The sequence below is a fragment of the Augochlora pura genome, chromosome 3, assembly GCF_028453695.1.
Source record: "Augochlora pura isolate Apur16 chromosome 3, APUR_v2.2.1, whole genome shotgun sequence".
Classification (NCBI taxonomy): domain Eukaryota; kingdom Metazoa; phylum Arthropoda; class Insecta; order Hymenoptera; family Halictidae; genus Augochlora; species Augochlora pura.
The window spans coordinates 7,508,200-7,526,490 of NC_135774.1; the positions used below are offsets into that span (position 1 = coordinate 7,508,200).

General features: G+C 33.9%; 1 protein-coding gene across 1 annotated transcript in view; it reads left to right on the top strand.

Annotated features, from left to right (window-relative positions):
• Positions 1 to 18,291, top strand: part of LOC144467624 (uncharacterized) — a 260,392-nt gene that overhangs the window by 157,219 nt on the left and 84,882 nt on the right. The window contains exons 10-12 of the mRNA XM_078176514.1: positions 1,340 to 1,630; positions 3,882 to 4,182; positions 15,735 to 16,007. Of these exons, the coding sequence (XP_078032640.1) occupies positions 1,340 to 1,630; positions 3,882 to 4,182; positions 15,735 to 16,007 (865 nt within the window). The remainder of the gene's footprint in view (positions 1 to 1,339; positions 1,631 to 3,881; positions 4,183 to 15,734; positions 16,008 to 18,291) is intronic.

The window sequence follows — 18,291 nt, forward strand, 5'->3', positions numbered from 1 at the left end:
TTACGTACAAAACAAATACATAAAGTATCCTAGATTTTAACTCTTAGCTTACCGATCATTAAGAGTGACTGACTGATATTGCGTAAGAATGAGAAAATCGTATTTTCGTTACTTCTATTATGATGTATATATGGAAGAAGTACCTATGAAAGAGGCAACAGTTTTAAAATAGAATACGGGAATGGGGTCATTTTGTCCGACACGGTAGATTTAGTATTAAAATCTGTCTACCCGGCAACTTGAAGCTAATTATGAACGGAGAAACAGGTAGTGCACGCATCGCGCAGGTGGTTATATAACCGATGCTGACAATGAGTAATTTATTAAATATAGATATACACGTTGAGTTAGCTGAAGCAACTTCTGGTGACAAACAATTTGTTTAAACTTAGGAATGATACACGTCGAACATTGAGAGATCATGTATTAATTTTAATGAATATGACGACACAAAGCTGACGTAAAACTCTTTCAGAAAAAATCAGACACATGAAACCTTAGATTATGTGAAAAACGAACTAACACTTTTTTTTGTCTTTATTTTGATGCAGGTCTCGCAGTCCAAATTCAATCTTTACCAATAAAATTCAGTCTTTCCCAAATTGAAATACTTTTGCAGCTTATATAAGTACATTTTTGGATCGAAAACTCAGTTTTTAGTTTTGTTAACAATGATGCACCTGAATGAAAACTCTGGAAAAAATTAAAAGCACTGCCTATGGTGTGAACTTGACAGAGAATTAATATGAAAATCGTACAGTTTTATGTTTTCGAGAAATCTGCAATTTTTTATTTTTTAGCATTTTATTTTTTAGTATTTATTTTTTAGCACTTAGCATCAGCCAAGCTCGTCTCTCATTGACCACTGCTTGCTAACTTTCTATTAAAACCTTTAATCATTCAATTTAAATAACTATTAAATATTCCGTTCAAATACTTTTATGAACCACTTCTGGTACGTGTTTACGATAAATGTACCGTAAAAAGGGTACACATTGTTGAAATATTTTCAAATTTTGCTTACGCAGTCTTAAGACGCGTCCTTTGTTATATTTGTTTTATCATATCGAATGCTTCAGTTTAACATATATATTTCATTAGTTGAATGTTAAAAGCATAAGCGTTTAAACACTTTCGCGTGTGAGTGTATGCACACAAGTTTGACGCCTTTGACACGTGAAGTTCGTAATTAAGCCCACTTTCTGATATGCTGCACCTGACTATTCTGAATCATTCTTTCACGGTTCAAAGATGCGTATGTACAGTGTACATTTTCGATTCACTCTAGAAAAAATGTTTGCGACGCGTTATGAGAACATTTTATCTTGAATCCATTTAGGACAAGGACGCGGCCATAACAGGTAGCCTGCCACGGAGAAGATCACGCGCGGCGGACGACATAGTGTGTTCGAGGCTGAGTCCAGGCCGTTATCAACACAGTCCGGGACACAACGGACAACGTACCATGGTTGTCGAGGCGCAGAGCCCCGAAGCGAGATTAAAGGCTCTTTCAGCGGAGTCTTTGAGGTCTGTCAGTCCTGGCAGCGACAGTGTCTTTTACAGCGAGAGCGCGGACCAACTCACTGCCAGCGCCCACGCCACCCCTCAGTGCCATAACTGCGGCAGAGAGGTACATCATTTATTATCAATTCAATTCTTTCTCGTCGTAGAAAGAATTACGTAAATGCTTGAAAATACGAAACCGAGCGCAGACAGGTAGCAAAGTATTTGAAGCACTGTTGGTAGTGATATCGATCTTGTGTAACAGTTGAGAAAGACTTAATTCATCTGAGATCTCGTAGTTGTATCAAACTAATAGATGACGTAGCTTATAGTGTAGTTAGTTGCTTCAGCCTTGAATTTCTTCTTCTTTCCCTTTTTCCATGGTTCATCGACCGGCGTTCCTGGATAAAAAGATACCACGCGTATGCGAGTTTCGAATTCTTAACACTTTGCCGTCCGCACGTCTCGTACAAATTACTTCGCTCGTCGCCGGCCGTTTTTAAGGTTATCAAGAGATTATAAATTGTCAAGTTTTACTAATGTTGTCGTTAGTTCACATGAATTTTCAATCCTGTCTCCTTACTTTCATAAAATTTCGAAAATATACGTATGCAAATAAACGTGAAACTTTTTTGATCTATATATATATATATATATATCTATAAGTCGATTGGAACATCAGACAAGTTGTCCGCGCATTCATCGTGAATAATCGTATCATCTCTTTCGTCTGCCATGATGAAAGGGCACAAGTACTTATAAAAATAAAAAACTTGTTGAGGTGTATAACTTTTGTTACTTAAACGAAACAACATCAGAACTCTACGCCATATTGAGCGGTACCGTGCGCGTTAGACCATTGTGGAGACGCCGGATGACATAGTGCTAAGAAAACATTCAGAATTCTCCAAATGTTATACAGGGTAGTGGAGCCGATTACTAGGAAGTGACGAACATCTATGCCTTTGATTTTTGACGTAATTGACTTTGTATTTATCGAATAAAACATATTACAATTTTTATTAAAACATAAACTAAACGAAAGAATAAGCAAATTTAACGCTTTACCGACCGGTTGTTTGTAAATCGGTTGTCATAGCTACCAATCATTTGCTATCACTGAGATATTATTATATAATTTTTTAAAAATATAAATGGATCTGAATTAATTATATAAATATATAAACAGAAATATGTAAATAGATAAAATAAATATTGTTTAATACTGATGTTGTGAAAATATAAAAATGTTTGCAGCCGAACGACCAGTTCGGTAAAGCGTTAATATGTCTTATTTAATGAATCTGTAGTAACTATGCCCGAAAACAAATCAAACGCACAGAAGTTGCTCACCTCACAGTAACCGACGCCACTGCCTCAAAGGGTGTATACAAATTATAATTTGTTAACATAATAGCAATCATATTTGGTCGAATATTTTGAAAACTACAAAAGCTGAAAAAGAGCTTTATACAAGCTTCGTAAGGAACTTTATACATATACAAATTGCAAATTTGAATATGTTTTAATAAAGAATTCAGCCGCACAACGTAATTTTCAATGTCTTTATATGATTATAAAATATATAGGTTTGTTCATTATTCCATTCGACATTCAATCTATTTTCTTGAATATTTGTGCAGGCTACGAAATCCGAATAAAATAGATTTTTAATTTCTGCACCTTATCAAATATTATTATAAATCAACGAGTTTGTCATTTGCGATGTGAGTAATTAAACAAATAGGAGATTTTCGTCATATATACAACACCTGACATATATGTCTCCCAAATTAGCACGAAAATCAGCGCGTATCAATTCAGTATGTTCCTCTGTATAGCAAATTCTCCCCAATCGTCCTTCAATTTTTACGCAAAAATAGGAAATTTACGAAGAATAGATATTACTAATGAAACCTTGCGCTTCGTTTTTATAGTTGAGTTAATAGACGTGTTTCGTTTAATAGACGAGTTTGAATTTATCTGTCGAAAGGGCTGCATACGTGTACTATCTTTTCCTCCGGGAACGTGCGTCTTCTATCGGAGTGAGAAGTATCGGTTTGCTAACTTTCCTTTGGCAATGAATCTCAAAAGCTTGCTGAAAAAAAGACACACAATAGTATAAATTAGCAAAGAGTAAAAAAGAAAACAAAGACGAGCACGGACATATTCGAAATATCTGCGACACGTCAGTCGCGAAGAAGTTGATGACATCGGTGGCAGAGGAGCTAAATTATAGATAAAATGACGCGATTAGAATCCCAAGTAGCCTTTAAAGAAAAACAATGCCTGGAGTTGAGATCGATTTGTCTCTCTATCTGTCGGTCTATCTACCTCTTTTCTCTATCGTGCGTGCCGTCATGTTGCTCCACCCCGAGGTCTCGGAAGAGATCGTTCGACCGCCGGCAGGTTTCGCGGACTCGCCGGAAGGGCACAGGGCCACGCCGAAGTACGTGCCCGGGCATAGGCTTTACAAGAAGTTTGACAAGAAGTACCGATCGGAGGACCGTGGCGACAGGAGGCATCGGCGCAGCAGCGCGGGCAGATCGGACGTCAGAGCGAAATCCGAGGAGAGGGCTGCGACGAGGCATGGGAGCAGAGGGTCCATCGATGAGAGCGCAATGGGCAGAAAGAGGCTTCACGCGAGGAGCACGGACGTCAGTTTGGAAATTCTCACAGGTCAGAATAGATGATATATCTTTTGAATAGACGATTTATTTGGATACGTTAACCCTTTGCCCTATAATATCGGCCTGACATTATTATGGCTATATCAGGGGTATTATCAGGGCTATATTATCGCCTATAATATAGCTCTGACAATCAGCCACTAAAATTCCCACATGGTGAAAGCAATTTAATTAAAGCGAAACTAGAAGGCCAATATTTATCATACGGGATGGTATTAGAACTTTTTTGCATTCGAAACATTCTAGTCAAATTCAGTTTGTTTAAATATATTGTAATAAAAATGAATTTTCAAACTTTGTCAGAAATTAGTGTCCCCCATATTTGACTGGAACAACGCTTAACGTGTTAACACATATTTGTCCGGTAATTTTTTGCATCGCCATTCATTACTTAACGTAACTTGTTAAAAACCATGTATTTTTCCGTGACGATTATAGTTATACCATCTTTGGTTAAAATGATCTCTATTTGGTAAAAATTAGAATTTCATATATCTAGAATTAAAAGAACGAGAATAAATTATTTTCTGTAATATACAAATGATGAATTTTCGTCATTCTACTCCTCTATTATCAATGTTTAAATAATAAAAATTGTTATACAAAAATATGAATTATCTTTCTCGCGTACGAATTTGTTTGTAATATAGAAGTATCAAGCAAAGTTGTTGCGAAAGAAATCGTAGTGCAAGGGGTTAACGATCGTAGCGTTATTTGGAGTATTGTACTGTGATCATTCTATTATGAAACATCGTCCTAGCAAATTCTATCTTATAATTCAATCCACGTTTTCTCATCGGTCTCAAACTGATCGAAAATAGGATGTGTCATTGTTAACCATGGTATAAGAAGGAGAGATGGACCAACTTCATTGCTGCTCCCATGATTTTAAATGTTTAGTCTTGATATATTAATAATATTATAATATTAACGATAATAATTTATTCACGTATACGGGTAAAACAGCCCCTTGTTACGGGATAAAGAATATAAAAAAAGAGATTTTGTATAGTTGTAATGCGAGTACAATAAAAGTCGATTTAGTCCAATCGAAAGTTAAGGGTTCGATTAAGTTTAATAGTGAAACTATTGCACTAGAATTTTTAACATGTCGTGTGCGAGCAACTACTATAGCTTCGATGACAGTGACCTTTAACCTCTTAGGCACGACGCGCCATTATAGTAGTTTTTGTGGATGTTTCGTTTGTATTATTAGTTATTAAAGTAAGCGATTAAAGTAAAAGTGTATATGTACAATACACTAAGAAAAGAATATGTATAACTAATACTATATATAACTATACCAAAACAAATTATATATTAAGAAAAATGGTAATTTACTGATGAAAAATTTCATTGGCATAAAATCCAGCCGTGCCGTATCCAGCAGGTTAAAATAACTACTTCTTACATTGCATTCGTCTTTTGACATCAGTCAAATTTCATGGAAGAAAATGTTTTATAATATCACTATTAGAAGAGATATTTGGGTAGAAACATTTAGGTAGACCATTATGTTGTAATTGTTATTAACTATTATTTTCGCAGTCGTTCTAAACTCTGATTTTCACAAATATGGGACAACAATTTCTCATTTATTTGAAATGCAGATTTGGCAAAAATTTGTGTTACTAATACAGATCATTTTCTGTTGTTATTAGTCAACCCCCTATTTAACAATCTCCTATTTCGATAAAATTGCGTATTTATAGTTTAGCCAAAAATACTTCATAATTCTTCTGTTTATCAGGTATCCGAATATACCGATAGGAATAATTCATTATTTTTTAATAATACATATCACGCGCTGCAGATCTTTTCTGAAGAAAGTTTTAAAGATTCTAAATTTTAACCTCTTAGTCACGACGGGCCACTATAATGGCTTTCGTGAATGCTTCGTGCTTTACTCAATTGTTCTATTAATTATTAAAGTAAATGATTAAAGTGAAAGCGTGTACGTACAATACACTAAAAAAAGAATATATGTAATTAATACTATAATATAGCTATACGAAAGGAATATATATTAAGAAAAATGGTAATTTAGTCATAAAAAACTTTATTTGCCCAAAATCCCGCCTTACCTAAGGCGTTAAAAATCTTTTAAATTGTTTTTCTGGAAATCTTCGTAAAAGACATTTGTTGTATCTTCCGCAATTAAAGATGAAAAGCAAGAAACTTGCAATTCTAATCGAATGAAATAATGGTTCCATAGAATTTTCAAGTAATCCGAATCTGAAATGAAGAATCGGTTTTCGATCCGATTTAAATAATTGAATACACCAAGCAACACAAAGGAAACCAGAAAGTTTCGACAAATCCAAACAATCGAAAGAAAACGAGTCGCTTGAACGGATCGGAATAATAAAAACAAACCGCATCGCTCGGGTAGAAGCGAGCAGTCTGAAAAAAAAACTGTACAGTCTACAGTACACGTTGGCATATTTCCGTATAGACAATATACATTCGCAATATGCGCACACAGCGTGCATGTGCGTAATTTGAAAAATTAAAATCGATTAAATTAAAAGTAGATTGTCTAAGTACATACTGTGTCCATGTATATTAATTACATTATTATATAATTACGTGAATAATATATACGCGTAACGAGCAGACCGAAAATAATATTCCAGTCATTTTTCCGTGTTTGAAGAATATTTAAAACACATTCCATTAGCAAATGAAAACAATTTATAACAATGTAGATATTAGAATATATTGTAATGTATTAATTGTTCAAATGATTGTATTAATTAAATTAAGTATAACGTGTCCATGCCATTCCAGACAAAATCAATCACCTTTAAACCTCGATCTCAGCGATTTTTATGACAATGGAAAATATTGCATAGGCTGTACGTAATTAATGAAAGGAGGTGGGGAAGAGGGTCAATCATTTTTCTAATTTCCAAATGCAAGCTCTCAGAGTTTCCAGATTTTCTTTTCGGCAACTATCGTCGAGATAAACATGCCACTCAACGAAAACTTCGGAATTGCTTTAAAGTTTTTACCAGATGCGAAATTTCCAAGTGCCATGAAATAAAATTTCTCTGGTAACGATAAAATAAACGAACCGCTTATTTTTATTCGAGCGACTCGATTTCTTTCGATTACTCGGATTCGTTCGAGCAACTCTGTTTCATTCGAGTATTCGGTTGAATCGATTACTCAAATCCATTTGCTCTATCAAATGGAATCAAGTTCGGTTTTATTGTTTTGAATTTTCGTCCATTCTTAATGCAAGGGTAGTAGATAAAGGGTAAATTAAATCGTGCAATTTTCCGGCACATTTAAAACATACCAAAGCGAACGATAATTTACGAATCAGAACATTAATTTTCATAATCAGTTGTTAATTGGCAGGATTAGTGGTTAACGCGATTATGAATAACCAATATAAATCAAGGAAAAAAAATATTACGCTACATTCATATTAACACTAAACCTGCCAAGTCGGTCAAAATGACCGATTCCACACTTTTCCTTATAAAATTGTTTAAATTGTAAAGACTTTTACATACGAAATTATTAAATGGATATCACGATTGAAGCATAAATTGTAAAACAAGTGGCAGAAAGTCTAAATAAATCCAGTCTTACCATACTTCTAAAGCAAAACGCATAGCCACTGTTCGGGCTCGGTAGGTTGAGTGTTAATTCTCTAATAAAATAATATCATGAGCAATGTTCCGAAATTTTTAGAATTTTTGTAAGTTATGCCAGAGTAAAAAAAGTACATATTCCGAATATGACGCCAGCACACGTCAACGTTTTGCAGCGTGTGCTGGTGCACTCCCGGAGATGTTTAATTTTTGCATGCATGAAACTAACATGGAAGTAATAGGAATGTAACAACCATGCAGGAGTTTGGTGGATCTATGGTGGATCTACGGAGTGGGGGAGGGGGCGGTTAATTGTCTTACATGCCGTTTGAAATTCGAAAACCAATGGAGGAATAGTATAAATCCTCGATTCGGGATTCGAACCGTGTAACTATCGTCATTTGTAAACATGCGAACCAAGTATTTAGCGTGCACGACTACAATGACAGCTATGATTTCGTACTTAAATTTTACTTTAGCCGAGCATCAAACCGTCAGTAGCACAATATTTTTCCCATGATTTCAAAATATTTATAAGTTCAAGGTGGATGTTTTTAGTGATTTTTATGAACATTGTCTTCATTTTTGAATTTTCATCTCCGACACTACAGAAGATACAAAGTCGTGCTTTTTCTGGTACCCGTGAAGAATATATGAGTTCCAATAAATTTTTTTTCGCATTAAAAAAGATATCGTATAGTTATACAGAAAACGAACATATTTTTATTTTCCAAAGATTCCTTTTCAAGTACCGAAATATTTGAAAAAAATATATTCGTCTTCTGCGAGCTCTTCCTTTTCGATTCCATTGTTTCGATTTGCGGAAATTTGAAATCGTAATTAGAGTATTTCACGTTCACTTCTTGATCTGAATCTCAAATTCTCAAAAATGTACATTCAAAACTGCGACATATTATAGTTTTTCAAAATTGTTGCATGAATTTAAACAAGAGAAATCGATTGAAAATCATTAAACCGAGATCACACTTTAACTACCCCCTTTGTCGCGAAAGGGGATTACAATTTTGCGCGAGACGATCTCCATTTACGATCTATCACATAGTGCATGAGCTGTTTAAAGCAACTAAATCCCCCTTAACCCTTATATCAGTAATCAAATATCCTTTAATACATTCTCTTAAAAATTGTTTCTCTTCCCGATAAAATATTTCAAATCTACCATTTCGTATGGGAAAAATACTAAAATTGGACAATAATGTTATAGATACTATTATGTTTTAGATATTATTAAATAACCAGGTTATCCAGGTATAAGGGTATAGGGGAAGAAGACAGGCAGTGTAGCGAAGCGCAGACATTCTCCAAACATATAATAAAAATAATATTCTATTGCGGTAATAAATACAAATTAAAAGACGTTGAATGTTTTTGAGATTAAGCCTCGAGAATTTTGAGTACCCGAAAAAGTACACTGAAAGCGAATTGAGGGGTGTTTGTAAATCGAGAAATTTTTTCGAAACATAAGTATAATAGTTTAGTATATGAACAAGTATAATATAAGAAAAAGTATATAGAAAAATACTTGAAGCAGATGATACACAATCAGGGAAAGTTAATGAAATGCCTGCCCGATTCTATTTTAGAATAGTAATTAATAGTAATTATTACACCCCTACTAATTATATAAAAGTTATATGAAACAGTAACGTAATACAGCAGCACATTGTCGCATCAAAGAAACACGGGCACCCCATTCGTGCAGCAACATTGACAATTTTGGTTATTGACATAAGGGTTAACCGTCTCTATCCTCAACATGGAGCTTCTTCACCTCGAAAGTTTCGCGAAGAACTGTTCCCTCCGTTTCCCGCAACTCGCATAAAACACATTCTAATAAGGACTTGTATGCCGTGCGTCATAAAAAGGCCGTTTAAGAAGTTCTGCTGCATAAACTTCATTAACTACTTTTATATCTACCAGGAAGCGCGTTATACGGTGAAATGGATGTACCAAGTATTGCGGGACGAGGATAATAAAGGTGGGCAACCGTCGCTCTTGTAAAAAGTTACGTAACAAGGCGGGATTGAAAAATTGAGGGCAGCTACCTACTCTGTCGCTTGGGAAAGTTTCGCCCCGCGGTTTCTGTTACTTCTCATCTTCTTCCGCGGAAATTTCTTGGTTCCGCTTATGTTGTGAAGTAACGTTGCTCCCAACTGGTACACGAAACGATAAAATATCGCGATTTTAATTAGTTTTCTTCATTCTGCGGTCGACTATGAACTTTGGTTTTTTAACCCTCATGCGAATCACGAGTGAAAATTCACCCATATTTCTCCTTAATGGAAGCAGTATCTTCGCTCGATAACGACACGCTTCCATTTTTCGACATAAGTGACATCACGACTTAAAATAGAATTTTGACAATCATAAGTTTATCTAGTATTAATTATTTAGTATTTCAGAAATATAAAACATGAAGTATGGCATGAGTTAGGAGAAGAAGGAAAACCTCATTATTTTAGTATTTATCTACGCATTTACAGAAAGTTCAACAATTCAAAAATCAATTCAAAAATCAATAATAAAAATAAAAAACAGTATCTCGAAAATGAGACTGCCAATATTATCAGAAATTGAAAATAAATAATAATAATGATAACGATGACATTAGTCTAAGGAAATTTAAAATAAAAGCCCCGTGTGGACATTTTTATGATATAATTATAATTACAATTATTATAATTATAACTAATTTATATTATAACTAATTTATATTATAACTTATCATATTATAACTAAAGTTATCATTATCATTATTTATTTTTAGTTTTCTGATAATATTGGCAGTCTCATTTTTGAGAAATTAACCAGATAATCTACCGTAGGAGTGTCTACATGCGACGATGGAGAGAGAAAAGGATAGGAAGCGTTTCGTCCGGGTCCCGCAGGAGGGCGCGTCAGTAAAGTTATCTAGCGAGCCTTAGCTTAGACACGAGGATATCGATAGGATGGCTAATGACAGTATTATATGTACCAATCAGCACGGCTTAGGTACCTTGCGGGAATACTTGAATCACATATAAAATATATGACTTGTACTACAGTTTTTCTTAATTATTATTTGCTTGGAAGTTTTAATTATTTTTTAGAAAATCATTAAGTTTGTGTCCTAAAAAAAGGACAATGGAAGATACATATTCAATATAAAAACAACGTAACTTGTCAAAAATCATATATTTTTCAATGACATTTTGGAAAATGATTAAAACAAATTTATCTTTACATAGAGATTTTTAATTTCTTTTATTACTTTCTGAAGTTATATAATATCCAAACACCCAAGTGCTTAAAATTTAAATAAAATTCTTCTATACGCAATACCGAATACTACGCTTTTACTTTGTTTTTGTTTACGTTTGCACCGTTACGTAATTGAAGCTGAAATCAGTTCTTTATTGGAATTATCTCTGTTTAGTAAAAATTAAAATTTAACTCTTTGCACTCGAAGCCATTTTAACTATAAATCTGCAATAACTTTTCTGGTTCATAGTATTTCCATTCTATGTAACAAAGTGCACTTTTATGCATACGAAATTGATTCTTGTGTCTCATACTAACAGTTCCACTATTAATAATCCTTTAAATCTAAACTTTATTGGCATAAAAACGATCTTTGGACATGATAGAACAATTTTAGTGGGACCTCAGACTTACTACTCAAGCGCAAAGGATTAATTTATTTAGAATTAAAACGAGAAGAATCAATTATTTTCTGTAATATGCGAATAACGAATTTTCGTCGTTTAACTATTATTTAACAATAGGGGCTGTAATAAGAAACACATCACGCCAAATCGATCACCTCTTTTTCCTTGATGTTCACGACTTTGTTGAAACTGAAATACGATGTAGTCAATATATTATTGAAAAAGAGCGGGGGAGTTATGATGTTTTAAATTTTGAATTTCTTTAAAAAAGATACGGCCCTGAAATTTACGATTTTAGCTCATTTTTCCCAAAATGGATTCTACTTAGGAATTTTTGTTTTTGGAAACTATTGATCATATAGAGATGTATTTTCCTTATATTTACTTGGAAAGGATTCACCTCTCTAAATAAATTTTGATCTGATTAGAGAATTGTTTATACAAATATGTAAATCATAAACGAATCCTTATGTTTTAAATAAGAGGTCGAGGTTGTGTTTTCAAAAATTTGGGAAAAACACTGTCACGTTTCTTGGAATTTTCTCTATAAACGTATGTTTTCCATAAGATGGCGCGATGCTTATTAAAGTACAGTGAAGTGCCAAAGGTAACGGTGTTCACGTCGCAGGTAAACATACCGGGAGTTCCGCTGTGAAGGTTAACGAACCGAAACACTATCAACCCATATTGTTGTGGCGGTGTCTAAAACAACTTACTCAGCAAATTTCGCAGCTAGCAAGATAGTATCATTTATATCCGCGGAAGAATTTCAGCATCCATGAAATAGCGCCATTGCTTAACACGTGGACGTCGGCGTCGATATTCGGGGTTTTTTCTGCGAGGCGGCGCACAAAATTTAAAAAAACTGAACATAATTATTTAATTATAACATAATTGTTAGGTGCATAGTATTGGTATATAGGTATATGGTACATAAAACTACTTTATATTATCTATTTTGTGAAATATAAGCAAAATAAATAAATTCACGCCGTCTCACGGAACAGACACGTATGACTCACCGTCAAAGTATTAATGGAAACCGCGGGAAGGTGGAGGGCTTTTAATGCATCTGGAAGGGAGAAGAATGGACCATATAAGGATCACAGGGATAGGATCAGTTTAAATAATGGAGTTAAAGGTTATGAGTTCGTAAGAAAGTATACTCCGCACACAAGCTTACAAAGGCCATTAGGGAACCAAATACTTCTACCCCGAGCTTTACCCGAATGAGCAACGACGCCCTTTTCACACATCGCTTTCGATTATTTAAGTCAGGAAGAACGGCAGCATTAGACTGCTAGCTTACAAGCTCGCTTTGCAGCATTAACTATCACTGACAGTAGGAGCTTCCATAGTTTCACACAAATATTATACAAAAAGATTTTATGCAAGTCTTATTCCTCCAATAAAGACAACTCTTAGCCCCGTCATTTAACCCCTTGCACTATAATAACGTGTCAGAATCGTGATAAAGAATTCATGTAACATCTGCTAAATATGAATATTATCTACTTCTTTTAAATCGAATTTAAATTGAATTCCTTTGTTAGTAAAGTATAGAAACGGAAGTAAATAAAGGCAATGTAAGAAACAGAAATTATCTGGTCCTATTAAGGAAAATATTAAGGACGAATAAGTGCTAATCAACGCAATGTAAAAGGAGTCGTAGTGAAAGGAGTTGAACTAATTCCATCCTTGTCATCCTTCTTGTTTCATCTTTACTCCCCGCCCATTGATAGAAAAATTCCACACCTTGACAACGGTTTCCATTGAACCATAACGCTTTTTTTCCACGGACACTAAATGAACAAACACGTTAATATTGATAACTATTATTAATATGAAAAAAACTACTACCGGCCAAGTGTGGTATAGTAAAATTCTTACGAGAATATAAATTTCGGTATCCTCGTGGCTGTAAAAATTGCCAGTTGTGTTTTTAGATTTTATTGGAATAATATGGGTTGACAGTGATTCGGTTCGCTGACCCTCACAGCGGAGCGCGCGGTCCGTTTACGTACGATGGGGTGCGCCGCCATATTCGGCGTTACCACCGTACGGAAGGCACATATTTATACAGAAAAATCCAAGGAATGCTACAATATTTTTCTCGAATTTTTAAAAATGTCTTGGTCGTATTTAAACAATAGAAATTTGTTTAAAATTTTCACGTTTCTAAAAACAATTTTCTTGTTGGATCGAAATTTAATTAGAAAGATGAATCCTTTTAAAGTCAAACCAAGGAGAATACATCTCTGAGTAGAATTTATTTTCGTAAAAATTGGCTAAAATTCTAAATATCAGGTTTTGTATTTTTTAAACAAGTTTAAAATTAGAAAGAACATAAATCTCCCGTCCTCCCTAAATATTATATGGATTACGTCATATTTCAGTTTGAACAAAATTTCAGAGGGGAAAAAGTGATTGATTTCGTGTGGAATGAACCATTAGTCTTTTTATTTAGTCAGTTATTTATTTAGTTTAGTGATAAAAAATTGAGTAATTAAGTGACGATTCGAATTAGACTAGGTTTTCGATATGGTTCAAGACTTTAAAAATTCGTAGTAATCACCGAGAAGAGCAAAAAATGTGAAATCATAGGCCCAAAAATTATTCATTTCAACAGAAAATCGACTTTTATATTTAAGAATATTTGATAATATGAAAATGTTATAAAGCTGGTATCAACAAGGAGTCTTTATTGAATACAAACCTTCTTTGTCACAGTAAGTTTTCCACATGTCTTCCCTCTATTGCAACGCAGAGTTTATCTGAAAGTATTGTTGTGTTTCAAAATGATTTAACTTGTTTGGTCGAATTTTTTTAAAAATTATTCCATTTCAAAAGGTGTCCTTATGCATTTTCTTAAAGAAGATTGATTACACTATCAGATCTCAGTACAACATTCTACAACAACGTTCAAAGCGAATTTTAATCAACAATATTTACACTTCACCAGTTATTTGTGAACTTAAACATCCATTAATAATTCAAACCCATAGCTCAATAACTATATGTCATGGCATTGCAACAATTTTCCTAATTGCGTGGACCAGACAAAGCTCCGCGATCGATACAATAATTTATTCTTGCACTCTCACTTCTTAAAAAAGTGACGGGCATTTCGAAAAATAAGAATAAATAACAATGCTGTATTTAGATCTGTATAGTTGTCCAAATAGTAGTAGATTCACCCCATTTGTGTTATATAGCAGTAACACTTCTGTTTGTTTTTATTACTAGAAGGTGATCCGTAACAATGCATTTAGTGAAACACATAATTATTTAAATAATAGAATCTTAATAATTTTAATAATTTTAATAATGATAATATAGTTATAATATTGATATTACAAAATTTTGCAATTTTGTGTGAAATTAATATGTAAATTAATTAATTACAGACAAAACTTCATATTATTAATAATATATACGGGTATACGGTTTATAGTTTTTATGATATTTAACGTTAAAGTTATTAATAATAGGCAAAAAAAATACGCTAAATTACGGCGCAATGCAGTGTACGTCACCTTACGTACGCCCTCTCACTAATATTTAATATTCTTAATATTCCATAATATTTCTAGCACGGTATTGGTCTGACCAGCACGGAAATATTAAAAAATAGGGAAGATGGAAGGTTCGATCCGGCCTACCCGAACGTGACTCGACGACTTTTCCCTACCCCCTGCTGTACACTACTGGCGTCGTAATTCTGCGCGTCTTTCCCGCCTTTTATTAACAATTTTATCATTAAATATCTCAAAACTTATGCGCCCTCTACTTTGAAAACCATGTATCACTGGATTCAGCTCTGCAAGCTCTATCATTATACCAAATCTCATAAAAAAAAGGAGCGTCTCCCCTGGGGGCACTCTCCTTGTAAGACCACACCTCTTCGATACCATTTTGCAATTCATCAACCGCGAATTACTTATAGCTGTAAACTTGTCTCGCTGAGATGCCTCATTGGGATCCTGGGACTATCATTATCTCGGCTACTATTTCCGGCGGGCTGCAAGCAGTAGCTCGTGAACGTATGTTTGAAAAAAGGTAGAATTTGCTGGACAGTGTAATGAATTCGTTTCGGCTAAGTGCACCTCGTACGTTCGCGGGAACGTTTATAGTCTACGTATAAACGGTCCCTTCTCCAAAGACGCTCGTTCTACATTTTACATGTTCCATCGGACTGTCAAATTTAGCGGAACATCTCGTTAAAACCTTTCACGCACGACACCCTGTTTCTGCCTTGAAAATAACAGGTCGGGAAGACGAGGACAGCTACGTGGAGCCGTACACGAGTAGCGACTGGATTTACATCGGTGACCTCGAGGAGAGCCACGTGTGGAGAAGGCCAGACGGCAGGGACGACGAGGACGTGGTCCCGGACAGTATCGTTAAAGAGCGTAGGAGCTCGCAGGAGTCGACGGAGAGTGAGAGGAACTTTTGGAAGTATTACCAAGTAGCGACGCTCAAGATGATCCATGGGAAGATCAGCGGGGAGATGTACAAAAGGATACAGACCAAGAGTTTCGGTGAGTCAGTAGTCAACATTGTCGTTTCGTCTTTTTCCTATCCGCCGACGCGTTACCTACCGGAAGTCCATTAATGGCATTCGTAATGGCCCTAATGAATATTCAGCGAACGGGTATTAACCCTTCGTATGCCCCTCGGGTGAAAATTCACCCAGTCCCAGATCTATTAGGGTGTAAACATACAGGGTGGTTCTCTACAGTGACTCGTAAATTAATTATCGATCGAATGCGAAGATATTTCGAATAAAATGTGCATGATGTCGTTAACATGGAATTATTATATTAATATTATTATTCTACTTTAGTCATTCTTCTTCTCTATCAAGATATAATGGGGAAGATTTATAAATTGAACACATAATATTTTTTAGTATTAACTTCTTGGAAGGAGATTTCTTTTGTAGCAATTTTTATTAGTATTTTTTTATGAATGACAGTTCAACTAAATATTTAGAGCTTACGAATATTTATCAGTGTTTTATTGAATTGCAGTTTATTACATTCGAGTGTTATTACAATGTTCGATATCTTTATCATTATTGACGAAAGAGTTATATACACAGTCAAGCGTGGGTCACAATAGACCCAGATCTAAGATCTGGGATTTTAAACAATATCTAAGATAATATCTACGTAAAAATGCGTATCTACTTTTTAATTTCTAACTTCTTTAATTAATTTTGTTATGCAAAATAGAAATTATCTTCATCAATTTTTGCAGACCTGAGTAATGTAAATCTCAGTATGAAAATTCTTGTAATATTATCTTATAAATGCATAAAACTGTAGTTTATTTATAATACATCGTATGCTAATACAGAGCACTCTGGAGTTTTATATTAAAAATAATGCCAATAATATTATTCTTGCAAACTGTTACGCGTAATTTGTACATTTAGTATTTACGAGTCTCTTGAAATATACTATACACGTACGACCTGTTGACATTTCTGCAGTTTTTGAAATATTTCAAAAACGTGTCCTCTGCAAATGTAGTGAAATGTGAGGCGAGTTCCATAATAGGAGGAAATGCATACGTTACCATATATGTATATGCATGCATAATGCGGGCATAATTCGATGTTATCAGTAGAACCGAGACTAATCAATGTTGAGTACGTTTATGATATGCGACCCGTTCTACTCTCATTATTGTTACCAATAAAGTAACGTTCATAATTTTCAGTTTTGTATAAGTACAAATTCATTCATTATACAATTATATAAAGAACATAAAATGTTTAACAAAATGTACAAAATTGTTTCTGAGCGAATTATCGAGTCCTTGAAAATATGAAATGTTAATTGATGTGTGTCAATTACTGGAACTTTTTTAACTATCGTATATTATTTCCTGTACACTGGTATGTATAATCTGTGTTAATTTCTGTACACTGATCTAATTATTATGTTTCAATTTTTGTAATGAGTTTTAGATAAATAATCCTATAACAAAATTGTAAAAACGTGACTAAATCATCCGTACTAAAGTATTTAGTATAATTTATACGTATATGTATGATTTAATACATATGATATTATTTAAAAAAAAAAGAAAGGAATAATAATTCAATAAAACAATATATATCTACAAAGTCAATTATATTATTGTTTTTCTGTAACTTATACGAGTTATATCTCCTTTGCAATGTTTCCTCAAACTTTGATATAGGGTTTTTTTATTCACTCTATTGAGCTTCGAATGAAATATATGCTATCCCCCTTTGCAGTAATACAAGTGGACTCTGCAGAACCGAACTTGTTCCTCGTTTCTGTTTGATGAAATGGCTAAAAAGTGTGGTTTATCAAGTTTCGAGAGATCATTGTAACGGAGAAGCTTCGATCGTAGTCGATTTAACCTCTTAGGCACGACGCACCATTATAGTTGCATCTGCGGATGTTTCGTGCTTTATTTAATTGTATTATTAATTATTAAAATACACAGATTAGACTGTAAGTATATATATAAGAAATTCATTTGGATAATTATCTTTGATAAATATTTATTAGAAACAATCCGAATAATGATCATTTCTGATTTAAAGTAACATTTTCGATTATTAATTAAAGTGTCTAATCGAAGAAGTTTTTATTCATTCTTATGATATTTAAATTAATAATGTAATCGTATGCCCCTCGATGCTCTCTATAAACAATATTGAAATTAAGATTCCAATTATACAATTGTATAATTGGAATCTTAATAATTGGAATCTTATCTGGAAGTATTATAGTTCGGTATGAATATAATCAATATAAGAGTTCATTTCTTTATAGGCTTATA